Source organism: Bradysia coprophila, unplaced genomic scaffold (assembly GCF_014529535.1).
Source record: "Bradysia coprophila strain Holo2 unplaced genomic scaffold, BU_Bcop_v1 contig_94, whole genome shotgun sequence".
Classification (NCBI taxonomy): domain Eukaryota; kingdom Metazoa; phylum Arthropoda; class Insecta; order Diptera; family Sciaridae; genus Bradysia; species Bradysia coprophila.
Window position 1 is genome coordinate 4,222,702 of NW_023504022.1, and position 11,780 is coordinate 4,234,481.

At 37.3% G+C, this 11,780-nt stretch overlaps 1 protein-coding gene across 1 annotated transcript; it reads right to left on the reverse strand.

The window, feature by feature from the left end:
- Window positions 1-1,009: 1,009 nt before the first annotated feature.
- On the reverse strand, window positions 1,010-7,555 carry LOC119085024 (SRSF protein kinase 3-like). Its single transcript, XM_037195201.1, has 9 exons — window positions 6,435-7,555; window positions 4,214-4,340; window positions 3,693-3,787; window positions 3,177-3,459; window positions 2,551-2,719; window positions 2,208-2,479; window positions 2,006-2,149; window positions 1,674-1,944; window positions 1,010-1,604 (listed from the first exon to the last, which is right to left on the reverse strand). Exons 1-9 carry the CDS (start codon window positions 7,304-7,306, stop codon window positions 1,417-1,419), a joined length of 2,421 nt encoding a protein of 806 aa, XP_037051096.1. The 5' UTR covers window positions 7,307-7,555; the 3' UTR covers window positions 1,010-1,416.
- Window positions 7,556-11,780: the final 4,225 nt, after the last annotated feature.

The window sequence follows — 11,780 nt, forward strand, 5'->3', positions numbered from 1 at the left end:
AGATCGTCATTTTTCAACTTCAATGAGTCGCCACCTGTCCACCTTGAATCCATGGGATTTTTTTTTTGTACTATGACTATTAAAATTCCATACCCTATCAATTGCAACCCCAATCAGTTCTATTGCACCCACAGAGCACTCTAGGGAGCCTTGGTACGGGTGCTCCGGACTGCACGGATGAAAATCAAAAATTTTTGTGGAACGTTCTTCAGGGTCACAAGCAGACTAAGAATATCCAAAAATATCAAATTTGCGACGACATGTTTAATTAAACTCCATTCAACCACACCGTGCGCTATTTAGTGGACAAGAAAAGCGTGAACTTTTATATCTTTATTTTCCCCGTGTTTGAGTCATAAACATTAAGGATATTAATTTAGTGGAATACATGTAAAGATAGTCGCTTCTCTGGTGTATGTGGGAGGAATAGATCGAATCGAACGAATAAAACTATCGGTTTGCGGTCCCTTCACGATCAAATAAATATATTTTTATAAATTCAAAATTGGAAACGTTTCAGTTAAGGGATCTGACGAGTGGCGGATGTTTTTAAATTTCGTTGACAAGGCACAAAGGCTTTTCAAAAAGACAATCTGAGGATTTTTAATGATTTTATGAGGATTATCTACGATTTTGAGAGATTTGAGAGTTGCTGGATTTTCTTTTTAAGTTTTGAGGATTTTCTTAGAATTCCAAGGATTCCAAGGGTGTGGGGATGTGTGGGAATGAAGCCAAAATTAAGCCGATTGCTTTCCATCATTCTTACATCATTTCTTGAGAAAATTTAGTGTAAGCTTTCGTTCTTGTTTAGAATAACAGCTAGTCTACGTACGAAATTCTCTCACAAAATCGTGAATCTCCTCTGCGCTGCGTTTTTGTTTTACCTTTTAGACTAGATGTAGACTGCAACATTTTCCTTTTTTGTGCTGCCAAACGCTTCATTTTGTCGATAGTAATCAAATAAAAGTCTCTGACTCGAATTTGTTCCATTTTTTGTTTTCATTTTTCTTTAAATATTATATTTTCATAAATTTTTCTAATATTCAATCATCGAATATATACCGAGTTCAATCTTCTAAAAATCATTCTGTAAATATAATTAAGTTTTGTGTTTTCCAGTTCCATAACCAAATCACAAAATCATTAAGCAGCACTTTGAAAAATCAATCAATTTTTCGTTTTGGTAAATTCAATAATTAATCAATCGTCAACAACTAATTTCATTCAAATTCAAATGTTTTCCGCCTTGCCATTTCTGTCCGTCGAATCCGAAACGGAAACGGAAAACAAATAAAATTGAAAAATCTAAACAAAACACCGGCTGGGGCACACACAATTAATTCAAATACAATTTTGCATTAGATGTGTCTCCTTAACAGAAAACCGAAAAACAAAAACCTCGAATAAAAAACAAAATTAATTCAAATCCAACCAAGGATGCTTTAAACATTGCGCTGCTGTGGCTCGTTCATTAGGATTGAATGCAAGCATTGGTTGTAAAAATTCTGAAAATTTTCTTGCCTCATTAGGATCCCAGTCATATTTCTCCACTAGGACATTGTAGAGACTCCATGGCTTTAGTTTTGTTATGTTTCGTAAATTACCTGAAAATCAATTCACTCAGTCAATGCCTTCCCGTAATAATATCGTTGCGTCGGTCCGTCGGTACATACCATAACTAGTAAAATATTTTAGTCCATGCTTTCCCCGAAAAATTAGACTAGGCGGTATGACACCCAATAATTCTATGATATGAGCTAAATGGTCTTCGTCCCGTGTATAGTCGTCGCCACCGTGCGGATCGAACAAATAATCGCCAGTTGCCAATTCAAATGCCAGACAGGCCGTGCTCCAAATGTCGGCGGTATAGTTATACGGTGCACCAAGTAATACTTCAATGGATCGATACTGACGCGTCTGAATGTCTTCGGTGAAATGATGATACTGAAACGAACGATTCTCGTTGCTTTTCTGTCACGATTGATTCATTTCGGTAATCGCTTACGTCATAGCATGCGTTTCCCAGATCTGCAATCTTGACCCGAACGTTGCTGCTGTTGATTAACGTTTGAATTGCATTCGAGTACGACTGGGTAGATGGAATGTTTACTTTGCTCTCTGGCTCATCGCGGCTGTTCGATGTTATCAACTGGAACAGAGATAGATCATTATCATCTATCTCCAGCCGAAAGATTGCGACTACTCACCATCTTCCCTGCATGACTTTGACTATTTTTACGCTCCATTTTGTATCGGTTAACGATACTGGCAGTTGCACCGAAATTCGAAATGTCCTCATCGTAATTATCCAAATTAAATCGGTAATAGCTCGACGAAGCCGTTGATGGTGGATCTTCTTCCGAGGTCGTTGAAATGTCTAGACTTGTGGCATTCGTCGATTGAGTATTTGTGGTGGTTGTTGTATTGGTCGATGAAACAGTCAGTTTAGACTTGTTTCTCTTTTTTTCGAATGCACTCACTGGAATGGGAGGGTTGTTGTTGTTATCAAACTGACAATTATACAAATATTTTCGGATTTCCCACACTTACCATATGAGTCCGGAAACTCAACGCCCTGCACTTTTAGACTTGCTATTTCGTCATCGATCTGTTGGTTCATTGCAGCAGCATTATCGATTACCAGTAAGATATTCTCGGGTTTAATGTCCGTGTGGATAATATTGCATTTGGTATGTAGATATTCTAGGCCTTGCAGCACCTGAAAAGTGATTTCAAAAATTTAACTTCTGCTCTTCAAGTTCTAATTGGTATGGCAGAAATGTGCTGATAGCCGAGTCAACACTTATACGAGGAGCTGCGGGAGGACAGGAAAAGTATGCCGTTCAAAGATACTTTCATGTTTTCCAGCAACTCCCTGATCCGAGGCCGAAAAAGAACTCATCAGCATTCTAGTAGGAGGACGGCGTTAGACTCATACGAATGTCCGGGTTTTATTACGAAAAATAAATTTGTGGACAATCGGGCATAGAGACGACCTCGATTTAAAATTAGATCCACTGAAAATGTGAAACTTCATTGCTGTAGCAAGGAAAGAGGTTCCACTGAATTATAGTCCCAAGAAGAGTTCCAGAGCCTTAGAGTTCCAAACGAGTTGTGTTGTTATCAGAGGGTAGCCTAGGTCTATCGAATGCTTTACAAAAAACCCCGTTACTCACCTGCTTAATGATCGATTTGACTTGTTGTATTGCCAGACCTTGATAATTGTTTTTGACAATCAATTTGTACAGACTGCATCCCAGTGCTTCAAACACAATACAGGTATGCACTCCATTTACTCCCCTTACTGTAAAATGGTTAAGAAGACGTACGATTTTTCCGGCAAACGGATCGTATGGCGCTGCATCGCGTATTACTTCCAAGAGACGAATTTCATCCGTCGCCGTTTCTGTATAATGTGTGGCACTTTTAACAACCTTTAATGCCACGTATTTCTCACATCTGAAAAGGCATAATCGGATCAAAATTGGATGTGTGGTGGGAGGGAAATTCTTTAATTTTCTCGCCACAAAATTTTTTAAAATAAAATTTGAGGAAACTGAAAATTTCCGTTAAATTTTTAGAATAATTCGTCGGAATTGCGCTGAGTGTGCGTCCGACATGCATTCATCATTGTTAGGTTTAGTCAAGTACTGTCCTAACATCATTCCCTGTCTATCTCAGTTTGTACTTACTCAATGTCACGGCACAGCCAAACCGTTGAAAAATGGCCCCAACCAAGCTTTCGAACAACACGATATCGATTATCGAACACATCGCCAATGACAATCTGTTTACGAAAAGAATTGATTTCATTAAATGAACCTGTCCAACGCACTTCAAGCATGAGTAGTACTTTAAATAGAGTACTAAAACTGGACAGTGTATCGAACAAATTTTGGCACTGTAAAAAAATTCGGACACTTTTTTCATACGAAGTAGTATTCTATTTGGCAGCTGCCATTTATAGCACTTTTGCTTGAAGTGCGTTGACCTGTCACATACTGCTATTCATCTGTTATCGATAACGACGACAAAATAGAGACAATCTCTGGGTAATTGTGATCCTTTATACAGTAAAATGCATGTTAAAAAAATTGAAGTACCAGATTTGAAATCAACAGATTAAAAATACTTTCTTTTAACATCACATTTTCAATCCAAAAATTGGCTACCATAGAATCACATAGAAATGAAAAGCTTAAAGAAAACTTACCGGATGATAACCGCCTCGACAGTACTGTGAAGCATCTTCTTGCTCTTCATCCGATCCGTACAAACTGCTGTCTGGTGATCCAGGGTATACATCTTTTACCGACGAAATGGATGCACGAGGCTCTGATCTGAAATCGAAATAATTTTTAGCGCGTCACGTAAAATACAAATTGAAATTTTGCGAAAGTATTCTGAATTGACAAATTGACAAGAGAAACATGTCGAGCTTGACCGTTCATCTAAATCGGTGAAGTGATCTAGAAATAGCTTTTCGTATTTACATTTACAACAATTTATTTACCGTGTTCGAGTGCTTTGTTTGAACGGATAGTTTTAAGAGTGAAGTTAACATAGATATAGTACATTACGCACCAGCCTCCGAGTACATGTTTTGACTTGGAGGAAGTTTGTGAGCCGAGTCGCAGAGACAAAACAATCCTATTCTATCTTATTCGCGCTTCAAATACGAGCAAAACGAGCTATCACTCGACTATGTAACTTTAAAATTGCCGGAGATACATCGTTTTGAAGTTGGTCATTTTGATAGAAAATGCACCAAATTAACGTTTTCCAAACAATCAAAATCTTTCAACTTACTCTGTATGTTTCTATCTGTCTGTCTGTCTATCTGTCTATCTATCGACGGTCGATCTCGGAAACTAGTCAGCCAATCTCCATGAAATTTTGCAGGAACCTCAGGGTGGGCATAAAAATGAAAATGTGATACGCCATTACCCCAGGAAAAACCAGAATTTTGTTTTATTGGCCTCGAAGTTGTTTCTGAGTGTGGTTTTCGAGGGTCGGGAACGCGTTTTCGGCTGTAGCTTAGCTGTATTGAAACCTACAGAGGCATGCGACCCATCAAATGAAAGGTATTCGTATCACGATTCGAACAAAAAAATAATTAAAAAAATCGGGGCAGATTCGTTTGAGCTAGAGTGATTAGAGTGACCAAATTTTGAGCTACTCGAGCGTAGGATGAAAGGACTAATATTTTTTTGGGTTATGAGAGATAGAGAATTACTTTCTTCGGCAAAGTCTCAGAGTTTTACGAGTAGAACAGAGGGGCATATGTGAAAAATGTCGATAGTTGGAAATGGGTGGGTCAATTATGTTTTTAGAGGTATTTCTTGAATGGTGGCAGATAGAGAGTTACTTTCTTCGGCAAAGTCTCAGAGTTTTACGAGTAGAAAAGAAGGGCATTTGTGAAAAATGTCGAAAGTTGGAAATGGGTGGGTCAATTGGGGTTTTAGAGATATTTCTTGAATGGTGGCAGATAGAGAATTACTTTCTTCGTCAAATTTTCGATTTTCGTCTTTCGAATTTCGTCAAATTTTCGATTTTCGTCAAATTTTCGATTTTCGTCAAATGTTCGAATTTCGTCAAATTTACGATTTTCGACAAATTTTCGATTTTCGTCAAATTTTCGATTTTCGCTCAAAAAGCAGTGTTCTAAAACTTCTAAAACGACTGATATCCCAACAAAAATCTCTTCGAGAAAAGTGTGACGCAGTCTTTGAAGTACAATTTCTAAAATGAATGATATCGCTAGAGTTGACGCTTTCAGCTTTCTTACGCAAAAATTAAATTTTACACCCAATTTTAGTTCAAACAAGCTGGCTTAGTTTTTCTCATCATCTGCCAAATAATTTTTACCAAAAAAAATTTGACTGGAAACAACCAAAATTTTACCAAAAAAATCTGCGTCGCATGTGGCAGATAAATTTTCTTGCTGGTCTGTTCCTGAACATCTGCCACTTTGCGACGCAGATTTTTTTGGTAAAATTTTGGTTGTTTCCAGTCTAAAATTTTTTTTTTAAAAATTATTTGGCAGATGATGAGAAAACCTAAGCCAGCTTGTTTGAACTAAAATTGGGTGTAAAATTTAATTTTTGCGTAACGAAGCTGAAAGCGTCAACTCTAGCGATATCATTCATTTTAGAAATTGTACTTCAAAGACTGCGTCACACTTTTCTCGAAGAGATTTTTGTTGGGATAGTACATTACTCACCAATGGGGCAAATGATGGAAATGGTACTTCTTGTGTGAAATTTACCGATCGAGGCGTAGCCAAGGTCGGTAAACACACAAGAAGTACCATTTCCATCATTTGCCCCATTGGTGAGTAATGTACTATTATGGGTGGGCGGTATGTTAAGTAGTAAACGAAGGAAATCCATGACAAACAAAATAAAAACAAAAAAATCAAAGAAATTACACACACATAACATGTTGTATATGATCCAGTAGTGCTATTACCATCACTTTCTTTTCGTTTCACTAATTTATTTTCCGCACACTTCCCATTATCACTGTCGTTCACATTTCTATCGTCATGGTCGAGACGCACCGGACATTCAATTTCAACTAGGACCGGACCAACTGACACACACTTTCGTTTCTTTAGCAACCATTCCCGCTTTAGGCCAGTCTTGTCTCGGAACGACTGACCGACACCACCCCATCCGGAATCGTTAATACCGATCACGGTCGAGGATTTTCTAATCACTTTCGTGCTATGCTTTTTCCATTTCACGTACTCATCGATGTAATTGAATTCGAACACAGCGTCAATGTTGACCGGATCAACAATCACATCAAAAATTGTCCGCGGTGAGCCATTCGAATTTTCACACTTTTCAACAATTCGAATGCCGAAGTACTGACTCAATAATATAATCACCGCTACGAAACCGACGATATGCGCACAACATAGTCCTAAATGTTGCAATTGATTGTCGTCGGTGTTAATGAACTGCTGATGATCGGTAAACAATCGATCATTGCTAACGGTTTTGTGGAACCAATTTTCCAATTTCAGATTGGAAGTTATCAGTTCGGATGTGCGGTAGAGAATCGGTGACGAACTGTCCGTCAATTGTGTCGTTTTGCTTTTCACAGGTGGATAATTTGGATTGACGACATGTGGATATTTGATCGATTCCGCGGACGGTTTCGATTGCAATGTTGAACGAATCTTATTTTGTCGATGATGACCGTTATCGGATGGACACTGTGTACCGAATAATGTTTGAAAATATTCAGCGCTGTCCAGTGATATCACAGAAGCTTGTGAATTCGTTCTTCTATGCATCGGTGATAAACTTAATATTTTCACAATTTTCCGTTTTATTTACTATGTTCGAGCACATTATAACATTGAAATTTTCAATTGATTTCGATATTTGCTTCATTTACATAATCACAATCGTCGATGAACACTCTTCATTATTATGATCTCTCAGTTGAGGTGCAAGTTTTTCGCAAATTTTCACATTTTCCGATTCGACAAGTGAAAATTTACATAAGTTACTGAAACAAAATAAAATGAAAATTTCATATGCGATCACAGATCTTTTAATAGAACATTTTCCGCGCGAGAAGCAATCACTTTTCTATGTTATCTTCTTCTTTTTGTGTGAGTTTCAAAGTCGTTTAGTCGGGGGCAATTGAGCTGTTGCGAAAACGACTGCAAGAGTAAATGACAAGCACTGACTATTGCAGCAAATAGCATGTTCAAAAAAGTGAAGTAATAGATTTGAAAGCAATCTATCGAAAATATGTACGTTGATCAAATGAAGTAATAGATTCTATAGAAGAACTTGCCGTCAATGACAAATTGTCGTTCTAACATCCCACAAAGATTCAACAGAACTCGAGACCTAAACAATTCTATAACTACAAACCGAAAAGCTAACCATGCAGTGCCATAATAAGCAATATAATAATACCAAATGGGATGATTAAATACTTACAAACTAACATATGGTCCCCTAAGTGCTGGCATTTCACGTCGTCGGTTGACAGGTGGCGATAACGATAACGATAGATTTCCTCCTGCAGGAGATGAACATTTATTATCGTCGTCATTTTCGAGACTACTGCTAGTCAATTCTGATATTTTTGGTGTGCGTGTAACACTAGTTTTTATCAATTTCGGCTGCGACAATAGCTCTTCAGCCGTTGTTGCCGTCGTTGTGGTCGTTATTTCATTTCCATTATCACTAATTTTAGTAGAAAGTTGAATATTAAAAGTTGTGCCTGTTCTTGGAGGTTTCCAGGTAAAAACGTCATCATCATCGTCCTTAAGTGCATCGTTTTGGTTGTCGCATAATAAAGTACTAGAGTATGATTCATAAGAGGAAGGTTGATGTACAGACGATGATGTAATTGAAGTTGTAAAAGTCTCTTCTTGCGATGCTTCCAATGGCGGTGAATGGGTGATGGACGATAAGGAATGTCTTGAAGATGGTTCGCTAAATGAGTCAACTAAATTATGATGAATTCGTTCCGTATCACTGAGTAAACTTTGTTCAATATTTTTTGATTCATCGACAGGTATCGTCGTTGTGTTGAATAAACGATGTGCTGCTAACTGCTTTGTTGGACTCAGCTGTGATGATATTGCCGTACATGTGATTGTTGCTAATTTGCTCACGATTGACGGCAATGATGGATCTTTTTGATTCGTCAGATTCAATTGATTGATGGAAATGATCTCGTTTCGACGATGATCCGAAATCGTTTGCAGTTCCGTGTGAATGGGCGACTGTTTTGGATGGGTCAGTGCTGGGGACAATGGATGCTGTTGTTGTTGTTCTTGTTCCTGTAATATCAGGATTGTTGTCTCCTGCTTCGCTATGGGTACTGTAGCAGACCCGGAAATTGTTGCTGGTAGAACAGGAGCCAGGTTTGACAATTTTATTCAATTTCTTTAACCCTTTGTCAACCACGCCACATGAAATTTCAAAGAAATTCTCATTCATGTTATATCAAGTTGAAGCAAAAGAGTGTTGTTTTGGGGTGTTGTTTCTGTATTCGATGGATCGAAGACAATAAATGTAAGAGCGATGCTATTTTTGCAGTTTCATGTTGAATCAAACATGTCACAACCGCACTGAAACACTCCGAAGGAAAACAACTTTTCCACTTTGATAAATCTATAAAATGGCAAAAACCTTTGGCAAATGAGCGATGTGTGTGCAAAACGTCTACCGAATCGACGTCAATGTCCTCACAAAAATCACCAAACGAAAATTCAACTAGTAAAACTGCGAACTAAATAAACAGATTCTGTATATCACACGGGGAAAATTCACTGCCACATTTCATCTTATCAATTAAAACATTCTACGATTAAGACTACTTGGTGCTGAAGAGCACTTATAACGCAATTTGATGAAAATTTGGTTCAAAAATTTTCCATTTGTTTTCCCGTCGTCAGTACATTCAGGTCAATAAAGAATGGATAAAATTCATGCAACAACAAAATTTTTGATAAAAGAAAGGTGTGGGTAGAGTAGAGGGTTGGTATAATATCTTGAACACTCATACTGTTTTGTTCAAGTGGTTCCTGCGCATGATTTCACAGTGTGGTAGTAAAGAGAGAGAGAACAGCAAAGGCTTTCAAATATCCTAGAGAAATTTTCCGTGTTATCACACTTGGAATTTCGAGTATGTTCAATATGTTCAGCTGTATTTTATATTATAAATGTGTGCGGTGGTCGAAGATGTTGAGATGGAAGTGGTAGAAAGAAGAATTGATCTCTTGCTCCTACATTTTGAGCAGTACGTTCGTTGCATTTTACTTCCACCGAAATAATCAAACGACATTCGTGAGACATGCGCGTTACAAAGTTCGGAAGTGGAACATAAATTCAATAATTTGGTGTCCACACAACTATGGATCGAAAATGTGAAAATGAGATAAATACACAGGGTTCTTCGAACATAAAATTTTGTTAGCAGAAGAAACGTTATTTTCCTGAATTTTTCTGCATTTTTCCAAATTTTTCAGACTTTTCCCACATTTTTACCAAATTTTTTTTTTCTGGAAGCTCGAGGAAAATGTCGGATAATCCAACAGAATTCGGAAATGTTAAACAGAAATTCATAATCATTTTTGTCGTAGATAACAATTAAAATAACTAGCAACAGTACCGGACTGGCTCGAAAAAGCCCATCGGGGACTCCATGCGACTCAATTTAAAAAGGCCCACAAATTAAAAATTCTCATACAAAAATCCAAAAGGCCCATCGGGAATCCCCCGCAGTCACCGTATGGCCAGTCCGGGTCTGACTAGCAATGAAGGTGTATCCCAGCCGGCATCAAAATCCATTAACATTTTGCGATTTCTAACCACCTTAAACCTATATATCGGAAAACACCGAAGACTCATTGAGCAAATCAACGATGTCGACTATAATCTTGAAAAAAAAAAAAACTGTCGGCTGTGATTTATGGATAAACTCTCTTAAATCGTCCAGGCTCGATTAACTCTAAGAAAATGTATTTGTGTAACAATTAGCGTTCAACAGGTATACAAAAAGTTTTAATGTTAGATTCATGGTGGAACAAGAGACGCTACAATAAAATGAAACTATAAATAAGTCAATGCCGCAGCTGCAAAGCAACTTATTCGTCTGATAGACTCAAAATTATAACACTAGGAAATGGATCTGTCGATATCGATTGAAGCTCCATGGTTATGCTCAGACCCTAGTCTTTGTTTCAAGTCGTTAGCTAGGTTTTATAGAAAAAAAAAATTGAATAAATTGTACGTAACCATCGTGCTCAGCTCATACGCATCTTAGGCAGATATATAGGGATATATTGCAAGTAGACGTAGTCAATCTCATTTACATGTACTTGTTGGTATATAGATTGTCGATACTTGCGTGTATATACGTATATATATATGCGCTTATAGATACTTATATTCACCTATATAGAACCTAACCTCCATAGATTACTGTACACTTTTAATATTGTAGTTGTGCTCTTTTTTTTTCATATCAAACATTCGTCTGATTTTGACTGTATGCTGCTCATCGTTATATTTTACTTTATTTTTAATTTTTTTTTCAGTTCGTTTTTTTTCTTCTTATTATGTTATTTTGGTTTTGTACCTATGAATATTGTACTACACATACAATTTCATTCGTTTCATACTTCTTCTTTTTTTTCGTTCATCGTAACGAAACGTTTGTGTGTGCGGGGTGATAAGTATTTTGCATCACAGCACAGAGTACGAATAGAATTTTATTGAAAATTTTAGGCAAGTGAAAGAAAGAGAGAAAAAAGAGGAAAAAAATATATTCGGCTTGGATGATTTGGCTGCATGCATACGATATTGTACATACATTTGTTTTGTATATGTGTTGTTTGGATGTGTTCTGTTCAGTGGAAGGTAATGTCAGGGCCGTACAACGGAACCTTTCATTACCATTTTCATATTTTTACCTTTTGAGCGAACCTTTCTGCAGTGTGACATCGATTGATGGATTCTAGGAGTCTTTAATCGTGAAAACATTTTCACGAATTTACATACTCTACTAGGTACTGAAAGAACACGTGAAGACAAGACACCCCTTGATCCCGAAACATCCACTGAAATATTCAAATTTTGGTGTCAGTTCTTTCAGAATCGAGCCGAAGTCTAGTCTTAATTTATGTGCTACTGTTTCTTAGCTTTGAAAGGTATTGGATTTGCTGAGACCCTATTTTCAATGTAGGTCACGCAAATCGCCATTTTATTAGATGCGCGGAAACACATTTTCCGTGCAAA

What these genes read in the sequence shown, in the direction of transcription:
- LOC119085024 (XM_037195201.1), bottom strand. Translation starts at nt 7,306, where the DNA reads ATGCATAGAAGAACGAATTCACAAGCTTCTGTGATATCACTGGACAGC. An exon ending in GTCGAGGCGGTTATCATCCG is followed by an intron (nt 3,788 to 4,213) that starts GTAAGTTTTCTT and finishes TTTCGTAAACAG; the next exon opens with ATTGTCATTGGCGATGTGTT. An exon ending in AAAATATTTTACTAGTTATG is followed by an intron (nt 1,605 to 1,673) that starts GTATGTACCGAC and finishes ATTGATTTTCAG; the next exon opens with GTAATTTACGAAACATAACA.